The sequence below is a fragment of the Aquila chrysaetos genome, chromosome 3, assembly GCF_900496995.4.
Source record: "Aquila chrysaetos chrysaetos chromosome 3, bAquChr1.4, whole genome shotgun sequence".
NCBI lineage: Eukaryota > Metazoa > Chordata > Aves > Accipitriformes > Accipitridae > Aquila > Aquila chrysaetos.
Genome location: NC_044006.1, coordinates 11,893,195 through 11,906,418, shown reverse-complemented (window position 1 = coordinate 11,906,418; position 13,224 = coordinate 11,893,195). Strand labels below are relative to the sequence as shown.

Below are 13,224 nucleotides of genomic sequence, written 5' to 3'. Positions count from 1 at the left end.
GGTCTTCTCAAAGGCGCCCTGCCTCCCCCTTCCTGGTGCTCCATGTCAGTGTGGGTCCCCAGGGCTGCTGGCATCCCAGCGGGCTCAGAGGAATGCGAGGAGGATGCAGGCTCCTGCTCCCGCACTGCCGGACAGGGAGAGCCTCATGCTCACACCTGGAGCAGCTGTAGCTTTCCTGCCCCAGGATGAGATGAGGGAAACCACGTTCACAGTTTAAGCAATAAAACAGGAGAGAAGTAGAGCTGGAGGACAGGACTGCTCCATGCCCACCTTGGTCTCGTGTGTCCATAGGTGCCTACAGTCTCCTTGGGGAAGACACAAATAACCCTTCATGTCAGTCCCAGGTGTAACCAGAGAGCGCAGCAAAGTGGGATTGCAAAGCACGGCAGCCCTCAGGGACTGTGGGGCCCTCCCCCAGGTGCTGCTGCGGTGGTTTTTAGCTGCTCAGTGTGGTTCTTCGAAATATGGCAACAGATGCAGGAGCAGCAAGAGGAAACTTTGCAATCAGATGAGCACCATGACAGTGGATTGTTCAAAAAATATACATATGCATACCATATATATATATATGCATATGTGTGTTTTCCTAATGCATATCCTCATATGCTCTGTAAGGCATGTGCGTTTGCATGAAGGAATGAGCAGTATAAATGGGTTTACCGTACGTGAGGAGAGCTGCCATCTCAGAGAGGGGAAGGCAGCTCCCAGGGGGATGTGAGAATACGTGTGTTCTTTGAAATCCGCAATTCCTGTGGTGAGTTTTTTTCCCTGTAAGGAGCCCTGGCTTTGCTCAGTCCCTGGATTAAGATGCAGGTGGTCTTTAGGTCAGAGAAACTCTATTCCTCAACTGACAACTACAGGGTTTTATTCTTCAAGAAGCGATAAATCCACAAAAATAAAATAAAATAAAACATTCCCGCCTCCAGCTTCCTCCTGAATTGTCCTTCTGGGGTCATCAGCCCAGGAGCCAAAGCAACGCCCCCAGCCAGGAGGCAGTGACCCTGCTGCACCAGGGTCAGGACAGCTGCTGAGCATCAGGAGGCGAGTACCGTAACGGTACGGAAAAGTGGGGCCGACGATATTTTTTTGTTTTTTTTTTAAAGGGGTTGTAGCAGCTTTTAATTTATCTTTTCATTAAAAAAATTATCCCAAGAACTGTTGTCACATTGGAGCGAGTCTGTGTGATATAAGTTAATCCTGTCCTTCACGGGGAGGAGAAGAAAGAAGCGTGTGGCAGCATGGCTAATGCTGCTTCCCCTCCGCCTGTTCTTCCAAGTGGCCGACCTGCTCCGCCAGCTCAGAGACCTTGGCTTGGCAGTCAAGCAGGTTGTCCTTCAGTCCCGTTATTTCCTGAGAGTGGGCAGCCAGGGTGCCATTCATGTGGTCCATGTAGTCCCACAGACTGCCCGTGTGTTTCTCCAGTTCATCCCTGATGCCATCCAGGCTCCCCGTAACAGCACCCAGCCTGCTACAGACACTCTCCACCCGGGCCACCCGGTCATCAAAGTGAGCAATCTCCTGCTGCAGGTCCTGGGCCACACTCTTGCAGGAGCTCAGGTCACTGACGATCCTGGCTTTGAGTCGCTCCAAGTCTCCCTTGAGATTCAGGACACGCCGGTTGCTGAAGAAGAGCTGGGAGCCTTGGTCGTTGACTTTCTCCTGGATGGAGTGGACCTCATCCTCGATCTTCCGCTCATGCTCATCCAGTGAGGAGTTGATGTGTGTCATGGTGTCCGAGTACTGGGAGACAGAGTCCTTGAGCCCTGTCAGAGACTTGCTCACAGTGTTCAGGTTGATCTTTAGCAAGGTGATCTCCCCTTGCAAAGCCCCTGATGCTTCCTCCTCAATTCGCCGCTGGATCTCCAGGATGGTGGCGTTCAGCTTGCGCAGGAGGTCGTAGTTGCTGTCCATCCGGAGGAGCAGGTCCTGGTTCTTGTTCTGGCAGTCTTCGATCTCTGTCCGGAAGGTCTCCACGTCTTTGGAGGCGGAGGTGCAGCCCAGGGAACAAGTGCTCTCCAGCGTGATGAGGCGATTCTGCAACACCTCGAGTGTCTCGTCCGTCCGCTTCCTCATGTTGGCAAGCTCCCCCTCCAGCACAGGCACCACCGCTCCGTCCATGCCCACGGGAGAACTGATGTTGTTTAGCTCCCCCACAATGGTCATGAACCTGTCCTCCAGGGTCTGCATTTTATCTTCAAAGGCAGTCCTCATGCCATCCACCTCTGCCACCACCGTGCCTCTCATGCTGTCCTCTATACCGGAGCAGCAGCTCCCCGTTTCTCTCTCTGTAGCATTGAGTCTGGCTTCCAGGTCCTCAAAGCGCCCTTCAAAAAGGTTTCCTAGGGTGACAGTGGAGATTTCTCCATCCAGCCGTGAGTGCAAGTTCTTCTGGGACTCAGAGATGCTGTGAAGGCCTTTCTCAAGGATGTTCATGCGATCAGTGAGGTAGTCCAGGTTGCTACAGCAGCTTTCCACCACCGTCAGCCCTTGGATCTGGGTCTCCAACTGGGAGATCTCTTTCTTGATCTCTAGCTCCTTCCCATCCAGCGTCTGCTGCAGTCGCAGGTTGGCAGCTTTCTCCTCCTCACACTGCTGCCGCACCTCCTGGATCCGGAAATCGCACGTGGTCTGGATCTTCCCCAACTTCTTCTCGAAGCCGTCGAGCAGCTCTCCACGCAGGTTGCTCAGCCGCGTGTCCACGTACTCCTCCAGCAGGTCAATGGAGGTGAGGGGTGAGGGCCGGGCTGACTCCAGCAGATGCTTGATCTGCCCGTCGTGGTCCAGGACCATGCCGCGAACCTCGTGCAGCAAATCTGCCTTGGTTTTCAGCACGTCGCTCACCTCCGTCACTTTGGTCAGGATCTCCCCCACAGGAGGGTACGTGGTGATGTCAGCTTTGTCCGCCACATCCACCAGGCCATCAGGAATGATGCCAAAGCCCACCGTCGAGTCAGGCGTGCCCGGGCTGTTCATGAGGGAGCCGATCATCTTGGTAGTGTCCTCCTGGATGGCCAGCCGCAGGCGGTCCCCCAGGCCGCTCACCATGTTGTGCAGGCTGTCATAGGACTGGGAAAGGCGTCTCACCTCCTCCTCCAGCCGATCCAGGCGGTCCCCGAAGAGGCCGGGCAGCTTCCTCCCTGCACAGGGAAAGAGATAGAGAGGGCACAGTCAGGGCTGGTGCTCCTTTAACTTCCCTCCTTGGCTGTCTTCTAGGTTTGAGTCCTTTTCCATACTAAGCTAGCATTAGCTCCTGCTTCCCTCTTATTGCCTTTTCAGCGAAGTATCAGTCCACCCTTCCTCCTTTCCTCTACATCTCTTAAGCTGGTCAGAAGACCCTCTTCTTGGGATCAAGCCCTATGCTCCCAAGTTCAACAGCAGGTGATGAGAACAGCCTGGGGGAACTTCGTCTTGAGACGCGCTCTATCAACCCCCAAATTAATGGGAAAATGCTTTAAAGCAATGAGGAAAGGCAATTTTGAAATGGCACGTTTTGAAAGAATCTAGATTAAAAAAGCAGGTGATCCTCAAAGCAATCAAATGTCAGGTCTCTGATCAGAAAGCATGTCACCCACTGAAGGTTTGCCAAATTCATGCCCTGTGCTGGAACAGAAAGAACCGGGAGGTTTGCAAGCGTGCCGGTGGTGTGGCAACCTGGGGATGTGAAGCAGGAGCGAGATCTCACCATATTGATTCTTCTTTGGTCCTGGAAACAGGTCAGGGTGGCTTTTTGGATATGGAGGAAGTCTGGGGATTGGAAACATCTTTTGCCCGGGAGGCATTTTAGGGCTGGGATGTTGGGGCAGAAGGCCAGGTTGGTCGGTCGGGCTGTCGTGGCACCCTTCTCCCATGAAGCCTGGGCAGCACCTCCAGGCCAGCTCGGTCACTGTCTTGTATCCAATCTTGTATTTGGGTCTGAAGAAGGTGCGGTACCTTTCCGGGAGAGAGAAGGAAGAGAGAAGACAGTTTAGAGGAGCAACCTCAACGTCAAGCGATAGAGAAGAGCGGGATCATGGGTCCTGTTGGGTGTGGGAAATCCAGGCACATGGGAAAGCCTGGCTGAGACCCATGTGCTGCACCTGCAGACCATGACCCACCTCCTCCAAGAGCTCTTGCTGCACCATAGCTCAGTGGAGTATTACAGTACCCGTCCAGGGACACAGCTCATTAACCAGCACTCCAGAAACATGTGCCCACCCTCTCCAGGACTGGACCACAAGTTGCAGGTGTGACAGCACATGGTGAGAGAAGAGTTCTCCCCACCAAGTTGGTAACACAACTAGACAAGCCTGAGGAACAGCCCAGGCATGACAAGGGACTATCTGAGCAGAGCCATTATTTATGTATCTGGTTTCTGGAGATGTGTCTTTTTGGGATTTTTTTTTTTTTTTAACCTGGGACTCCCGTTGTTAGTTTAGAAGAGCAGCTATAAGTGTATTGCTTTGATCTCTGGCCTGATAGATGACCACTGTGACAGATGCCACACAGTTTGGCAACTTTTGGCCCAGGAGAGCACAAGATGAAATGATGGAAGTGATTGCAAAACCCCTGCAAGAACAGATCACTTCCAAGAGGGGTCTGGGCTGCTTGTCAGTGTGTTTTGCACTTTGAATTGACCTAGAGAATTTCCTAGTGGGGTAAAAAAAATCCTCTTCTCAACTGTAATCCTGTCCCGAAGCCTTCAGGAGGGTTGAAATACCTTTGGAAAGGTATTTTCTCTATGTGTGGAGGGCATCAGTTTGATCGGAAGCCTAAGTGGCTTGGGCTGGTGTTGCAAGCGAGAGCTTTGGCAGTGGGGCATCAGAGCCCCGGTGAGGTTTACTGGGGTGATGCTGTGTGGTGTGCACAGAGGGATGGCTCCTTACACCTCCTCCTGCCCCCAACCGGGATGCCCTGGGAGGTTTCTCCATCACCATTTCGGGCACTACAACATTGATCCCCCCCATACACAGCAAACAAGGGTGCAAGCCCACCTCCTTGCCCAGTGGGACACTAACACCCTCCCTCTCTACTCTCACTCTACATGGGGTCCCCACCAGCCCAGGGGGGAGGACTCAGCTGCTCCTTGCTCTTCCTTGGCACTTTCCCATGAGGTGGCAGGGCTGAGACAGGACCCCCACCAGCCGAGCTGAGCTGTGCAGGGCTGAAGACAGCACGTTTCTTACCACCTCTGAAATGCCAATGCTTTGAACCTGCCTTTTGGAAATTTCCAATCTGAATTTACCAGGGCCTGAAAATCCTGAAGTTTGCTGTTTTGCAAGAACATGCACAATTGGGCCCTTGTTCTTCTCCAGCACATTCAGCAGAAGGTCTCGGAGGAGGCAGCACAACCGTCCGTGCTGCAGAGAGGGGCTGCATAAGGCACTCGCACTTATCCGGTCACTCAGGGCAGCACATGGGGCCAAGCCCCTGCCATCTGTGTCCCTGCCCGGGTCCTCAGCGGCCCCAGCCCAGGCTGCAGCCCCCTGGCAATGCCACTTCCACATGACTCCCAGTGCGACACAGCCACCTCCGTACGTACCGCAGGGCAGGAGGAGAAAACAAACCCAATTCCTCTGTTCTTTGAATCACTCCAAAATTTCTCAACAACAACAATTTCCCAAAGGCATGGGACAGTTTCAAAACAAGCTCTTCTTTTTGTTATTCCTCTTCACAGGCATCGCTGGGTTTCTATGGTCTTTCCTTCTGTCTTAGTGTGTAGAAACCTGCCTGGACGTACCACAGCAGGAGACTGCTGCAGCCAGCCACTGTCATGGGGTGAAGCGAGGATGAGGATGGCATCCAGAAGGGCAGGGCACCTTCTCTGTGTAATGCCAGAGCCCTTTGGCACCTCCGAACCCTTCTCCCCCTGCTCCAAACAGCAGCAAGGGGAAGTATTTTTTGCAGCTGCACAAACGTTAGCTGATGGCCCCAGCGCGTGGAATAACTGTGTTTCCCTCTCATGCAGGGATGCAGCATCTGAGGCTGTGCAGAAAGTGCAGCTGTGGGTCCAGCTGCTTTCAGAAAACACCCTGGCTTCACCCTGGTTTTGTTTGAAGGGCTGAAGGGACCAAGCAGTGGACACTGCGGAGACGGGAGAGGCTTTGGGGGGGATCTCGTCCACGGGTACCAGCGGCTGCAGGATGTCCTGAAGTCCCCAAATGCTGCTAAAGCACTTGTGATGGGAGGAAGGAAAGAACAAGTCAGCGAGTGGGTCCGACAGCCTGTCTCTGCTGGGAGAGGCTGTGTGTGGAGCCCATGGCACCGCTGGCACATGATGAGTCCCGGCCGGCTACAGCACTGTGTGCCGGTGCCGCAGGAGGGGTGCCAGGCTCCGACAAAAGCCCCTCTCAGCCCCGTTTTCCTTGGTGCTCAGCTCTGCTGCTCTCGGCAGGCCCAGGAAGGATGCAGGAGAGCGGCATTTCTGTGCAGAGCAGCATCCCCAGCCAGGGGCTGTGGAGGGTGGTGAAGCACAAAGCCCCAGTGTCCGCTCTGTCCCGGCTCTGGCTCCGGCACGGCAGGGTGTTTCCCTCCAGCACTGACAAGGTGGCAGAGAGTTTTGCAAATATTTTCCTGGGGCAGGAAGCCCTGAGCCATCCCCAGCCATGAGCTCCGTTTCCTCCTCATCTCGGTCAGGCTCTCACCGAGCTGCCATCTTTCCACTAAATTGCGGGTCTGTGACAAAATGCTTCCCTGCACACATGCACATGCACCCCCCCCCCAGCTTCCCGTGATTTCCTGATTTATTTCTGATGAGGGATAGAGCTCCCTCTCCCTCCTGACTGATCCCATCTTGCCTCCTCTCGGCACCGCTGCCCTTCCATAAGCCCTTTGGCCCCTTTCACTGCCCTCTGGAAAGTGGAGATTCATGGTTAGAAGGGTGGCACGGGTGCTCGGGAGCCCAAGAAGAGCTGTGACCTAAAGCTGGGAGGGGAAGGGAGCCGTGCCTCGGTGTTCCCCATACTCACAGCACTTTTCCTGGGCACTTGGGTCCCCAGCTGCACTTGTGGTACTCAGCCTTCACGTAGCTCTCGGCCCCGTCCTGCAGCGTGCACGTCACATTGCGCTGCACCACATAGGCACAGTAGCTCCTAGGGGGAAGCAAAGCGAGACACCGTCACCCCCTGTCCCGGCAGATAGCAGCGCCCTGGCTATTCAACCAGCCCCCAGGCAGGCCTGCCTGCCCTTAACATTGCCGGAGAGGTCTCTGTGGGGGGCAGGAGCTGGAGAGACCCCCCAGCTTGTGCAGCTGCTGGGGAGGGCGGCATCACCCACCCCACCCACTGGGAACGGGGACAGCAGTGGGGGAATGCAGGGAGTGGGGATGGAACAAAGTCCCCCAGTGCCCAGCCTGTTGCTGGGTGCACAGGCAAGGGGCAGGCAGGCGCTCCTGGTCTGGCCAGGCTGGGTGAGCTGGCTCCTGCTCCTGGTGTCCCCGCGCACCCCGGCTTTCACCTGCCCTCACCCGACCGCCTCCAAGAGCCGCCATGGGAGCCGGCGCTGCCCAGCCCTGCTAGCTGCCCTCTGGGTGCCAGGGTGCCAGCCCTCAGCAATGAGGAGCCTTTTCCTTGCTCTGGGTGGGTCCAGGCATCTCCTCTGGGTTAAGGGGGTGCAGCTAAATCCCTGCACCCTCAACACAGCTCTGCTCGCCTCGGCTGTGCTGGGCTCTTTGCTCAGCCTCAGGCAGTGCCTGGCCCACAGCATCCCTCCACGCCGGTGGCTGCCCCGTCCTCCCCCAGCTGTGGTCACCTGGCACTTGAGCCCTGCCTGAGAAATCAGTCTTGGTGCTGGAAATAGGCTGAGCACCCTCGCTTTCTGATGTTTCACTGGCAACTTCACTGTCCACAAGAAACCCAGAGCCCCCACCAGGCAGGTCTGCAGTGCTGCCGCACTGCCGGCGGCCAGGTGCTGAGCACAGTTGCTGCTGTCACGGTCACAGTCATGTCACCAGTGCTGGGGTCACCCGGAGCCTCAGCCCCAGAGCACAGCATGGCCTAGGTGGTGAGATGAGCTGGGAGGACAAGCAGAACCCCACCAGCAACAGCAGTTATGGGAAGAGCATCCCAGAAATAGCTCCAGCAGTGTCTGGCAGCGGTGGTCTGTCCTCCTGCAGCTCCTGGAGTGCTGCCAGTGCCAGGGCCAGCCCAGAAGCCTTTGGACCTTGCTGTGGGTACTGTCACACTCGGACCAAGTGTGATGCTACAGTCAGCAGAGGGAGGGGAGATGCAGGCTGGCCGCTCTGCAGGGCTGCAGCATCTCAGCTCCCTCCACCATGAAGGCAGGGACACGACCCAGGTCCCAAGCCGGATGGAGGCTGGAAACCTCTTCAGATCCCTTGGACGGGTGGTACAAGGAGCAAAGCCTCTTCCCTTCTGCCATCATGCCTGCAGCTGGGTGCCACAGGGTACCAGCCAGCTCCAGGCACAGGACCGCTCCTGAGCCAAGCAGCAAGCCCAGGTGCTGAGGGTGAAGTGGCCGGGAGGAAGGCTGCATGGGAAGGGTGCGGGAGTGCTGGTGGGACAGATGGAGGCCAAGGCTCTTCCAGCTGAAGGCAGGGCTGTCAGCAGGAGCAGATGGACTTGGTCCACAGGGGCAGAGACAGCAGGGATGTGCAGTGAGGCAGGGATTAAGGGCACTGGGACGTGGCAGACGGCAGAGCGGGAGGAGAGGACAGCACAGGCACACAGAACAGAGGTGAGGCGGAGACGGAGGGTCAGCAGGATGGAGCAGATGGGCCGGCGCGAGCTGGAGGTGCAGGGAGGCGTTCAGTGAGGCAGGAGGACCAGCCTCTCCCCGTGTGAGCTGGGGTTGCTGCAGCTCGGCTGCCTGGCCACAGGCTGGGAAGCAGCCAGAGTCCCCTGGCATCACCATTGCATGGCCTGCGGAGAGCAGCCTTGGGGCTGACCAGAGAAATGAGCTGCAGAGCCTCAGGCCAGCAGTCAGGGGCTTGGCATGATGGGCTGGATGGTGCTGAGATACCTCTGGCAGGTGGAGGCGAGGGAAGGGACTGGGGCAGTCACAGTGGAGCAGAAGGGTTTGGGGAGGACTGCAGTGCCTCCTGTTTGGGGAAGTGAGTGTACACAAGCATGTGTGTGCATGCACAGCAGGTGGGTGTGCGCAGCCCTCCCCAGCCCCCACACTGTCACCCTCTGGGGACAGAGCAGCGGGGCTCTGGCTCACCCTGAATAGGGAAAGATAGGTGAAGGAGGGACAAGCACCAATGGCAAACACGTGAAGACAAAGTACATCCCCTACCCATGCTAAGGCCTGCCATAACCCCCCAAATGCCCCTGTTCAGATGCCCCAAGCAGGCTCCTCCACCTCCAACAGCCCACGTGGGGCAGGAGCTCCCTCCATGAAGCAGCAAGGTGCAAGCAGGTTCATCCTCCCTCCAACACCCCAGTTCTCTCTGCTCCCTCCCGGAGGGGACCCCCTGACCCCACACCCCCAGTGCATCCCCCTTTGCTGCCCCCAGGAGCAGCACCAGCACCTCTACCCCAGCCCCTGGCCGAGGGCTCTCTTTGCTCTCCCGGGATGGGCACCACAACTCCCGGCAGCGACCGACATCTCCAGCCTGCCCAGACGCAAGGGGCTCTGCCCTGGCGAGAGGCTGCCAGGCTCAGAGCTCGTGCAGGGATCTGTGCTGCTCCCTGCTCCTCCAAAAGTGAGTCATTTATCCATGCACAGGGCCACGAGAGAGTGAAGGCCAGCCACTTTTCTTAGCTGGAGGGAAGGGAGATCATGCGTGCGTGTGCATGTGGAAATTTAGAATCACTGTCTATCCATAAATCCAGGATCTACTTAGAAACACTGCAAACCCCCTCTGCAAGTAAGCTAGTAGCCAACACAGGCAGATCTACTAGCCGCTACTAATAAACACTGCCTACCTGTGACTACTTGGGCTAGGGTGGTTCTGACTCACTCTCCTTCTCAGAAACCCCTTTCCTTCTTACCCACCTGTGGCTAGCAGTTTTATAGCTCCAGCCTGATGTTTTAAGAGTGAGCAGCTGGAAAATGTTACAAGTTTTGGAAAGCTCTCACTGGCACTGCCAGTATTGTTCGTCTCGAATGTTACTTTATTCATTTCAGCTTGTTCATAACACCACATCCTCCTCTTTTCAAAGACTCCCGACAGAAATGGTTCTAGCAAACGAGCAGGGAGGGAAGCGAGCCCCCCAACAATGTTAACAGTCTTTTTGCAATTGAACGGAAAAAGTCTATAGTATGTGTAAAGCCCACATTCCTCATCTGCCTGAGCTTTCCAGGTTACTTGAAAACATATTTAAACTCCAGTAAGTCTGTGCTTTACAAGCAAACGAGCAAACTCCCTCCAAACCAATCTGCGTTTTCACGCGTAGGTCTGTGCGCTGCCATCCTCCCCTCCCACACATCACAGCCCTGCACCAGTGTCATGCAGAACAGGTACATGCACCTACCCCATAACCACACACGGGCATCCTATCCCCACCACCCCCAGCCCTGTCCCACACGGGACTGCAGCACACCCGTCTCCCGCCGCACGCAGCCCCCCAAGCCTTGCTCTACACGGAGGGGGTGCACCGAGACACAAGGGACACCCCTGCCCTGTACATGGCGCTCCAGCCCTGCACGCCAGCCCGTGGTCAGTGCCCGGCAGCTGGTGTGGGGCAAGGGATGCCCGCGGCTGGTACCGGGGGACAGCTGCCCAGCAAGGGATGCCCGCGGCCGGTACCCGGGGGACCGCTGCCCAGCAAGGGATGCCCACGGCCGGCACCCGGGGGGCTGGTACCCATGGTCGGTACCGGGGGTTGGGTACCCACCAAGGGGTCCCCCGGGGATGCTGCCTGCTGAGCCCAGACGTGTGGCCGGTAGCCGGTGCCCGCGGTCTGTGCCCGGTAAGGGATGCTCGACGGGATGCCGTGCCCGGAAAGCCCCGCCGCGCAGCCGGTGCCCGCCGGATCGGTTGCGCGGCCGCGGCCGGGGACGCGCAGAGGGTCGCTTACTTGTGCTTGCCCACGGGCTTGCCGGGGCCGAGCTGCGGGCTGGAGCCGGCCGTGTAGAGGCTGTACCTGCCGCCGTAGGGCAGGGGGGCGGCGGGGGGGGTAGAAGGCACCCTTGGCGTCGGCGAGGGCCAGCAGCGTCCCCAGGGAGAGGCAGGCGAGCAGAGCTCCGCGGCGGCGCAGCGCCCGCGCCCGCCGCATGGTCCCGGGCCCGGCGGTGGCGGAGCGGGACGGGACGGGACGGGACGGGGCGGCCGCGGGCCCCGCCGGGACGGCGCTGCGGAGGGGACCGGAGCGCCGCCCGCTGCGCCCTGCCCTGCCCTGCCCTGCCCGGCCCTGCCCTGCCCGGCGGCACACGCTGCTCCGCCGCCCGCCCGACCCCTTTTGTACCGCGGCGGCGGGGGCGGGCCGCGCTCCTCCTCCCGCCCTCCCACAGCCGCCGACCCCCGGCCCCGCGGGCGGGGAGACAAAGCGGCCCCGACATCCCCCCCCCCCCCCCCGACGCCCCCCCCCCGACACTCACTCCCCACCCGCGCAGCGCCCGCGGTGCTGAAGCTCGACCCGCGCAGCCCTCAGCGCAGCCCGGGAGGAGAGCGCTGCCGGCCCCGGAGGGGGGCTGGAGGGGGCATGCACCCCCCAATCCCCCGCCCAGGCCTCGGCCCCGAAGCCGCCCCATCTCCCACTGCCCCCTCCCCGGGCACCGGGCGGGGGTAGCAGGTGCAGCGGGGTCTGGAGCCGCGGGGGTACCCGCAGGGCTCCTGGGCCACCCCCCATCCCGCAGGACTGCTCTGCTTCACCCCGATGCCCAGGCTAAGGGAAAGGCTGAAGGAACCTTAACCCTGTCCCTTCGGGGCGTGTTCGGCTCGAGGTGAGCTGTGCTGCTGGAGATTGACAGCTGTCAATCATTTGGCTGGCACCAGCCTGATGCATCCAGCACTAGCAAGGGCCCAGCGAACCCAGCACCTGGGTTTTGCAGGAAGGGCTATTTTGGAGCTGACCTCAGCCCTCTGTGGTAGATTTGGGCTTCCATTCCAGGCTCCAGGAGAGAGGGAGGGAATCCCTTGCCTTTCCCTGCAGACCCGTGGATCTCCCACAGGCAAGGGCATTTCCTCCTAGGTGGTTTTGGAAGGCCCGTTCAGGTCTCCTACCCCTCCTGTGTGCTGCAGAGATCCCTGCTAACCTGCACCCCGATGCCCCCACGCAGAGGTGACCCACAGCAGCGGGTGCTGGGCACTGAGCACCCTACCCTGTCCCGACAGCACTCCCCAGGCACCACATTAACCACAGCCGTGTAAGATGCTTTGTGTGAGGCAGGGAGAGGACCCACACCTGGGACACTGGGCAATTTGGGAAGGGGGTAACATCCCTGGTGCTACCCAGTGGAGGTCAGCTTGCAGCCCTGCAGAGGTGAGACCGTGCCATGGAGCAGGAGATTTTGTCATATAAGCAGAGCCTGGGCTGAGCATCCCACTGTCCCAGGGACACTTGCACCCTTGGGCATCCCACCGAGAACACACCAGGGGTCTGATGAGGCTCCTGCCTCGGCTGGCAGAGGCCAGCCCCGAGTCAGCCTGGGCAGGGGAGAGCCATGGCGAGGTGTGCAACGCTTCTCTGAAACTCTTGGAGGAAAACAGGAGACGGCTGAGAAAGGGTGGCTGGGTGGGATCCCAACCTGCTGCTGGGGGAAGGAGGCATCAAGGCTTGGGCTGACACTGAGACAGAGATGATAAGATACTGAGACAAACGGCCTTTTTCAGTTGAAAGGAGCCTTTGGCTCGGTCTGAGGTGAATACAGAAACATTAGCAGGAGAAGAAAAACCCATAGGAGATCCATGCTGCGGGAGGCCGGCTGGAAAGACCAGGCGGAAAACCAAGAGGAGGAAGTCTGTGTAATGAACCAGTGCATCCTCTCAAGCGGCTCCCTCCTCTCGGTTCAATCTGCTGCAGGGTGTTGCTGTGAGCTGCCATGCGCTTGTCAGGCTGCACCCCAGAGGTGGCTGCATTATGGTTTTTACATGGTATATTTGGCAGCACATGAAGCACTTCCCATCCAGCTGGTGCATCGAATTGTTCCACGCTGCTGCGATGCTGCAGCAGGGACAGTCTATAAGCAACTCTATAAAAACAAACAAAAGTCGACCGAGCCTGCATGGTTTAATGCTGGATGCTGAAGTTGAGAACTAACCTTGTGCACAGCCTTTATTTTTTTTCCCTGTGCGCAGGGAGTATGAGCCAGTTTTAATAACAGCGTGCTGCACGTGTGTGTCTG

The 13,224-nt window shown here is 58.2% G+C and overlaps 1 protein-coding gene across 1 annotated transcript; it reads right to left on the bottom strand.

The window, feature by feature from the left end:
• Positions 1 to 693: 693 nt before the first annotated feature.
• Positions 694 to 11,248, bottom strand: EMILIN3 (elastin microfibril interfacer 3). The gene is given in 5 exon segments (XM_030009842.1): positions 694 to 3,137; positions 3,683 to 3,930; positions 6,945 to 7,067; positions 10,959 to 11,056; positions 11,058 to 11,248. Coding segments are annotated over 5 exon segments (2,463 nt in total). The 5' UTR covers positions 11,157 to 11,248; the 3' UTR covers positions 694 to 1,242.
• Between the last annotated feature and the right edge of the window lie 1,976 nt (positions 11,249 to 13,224).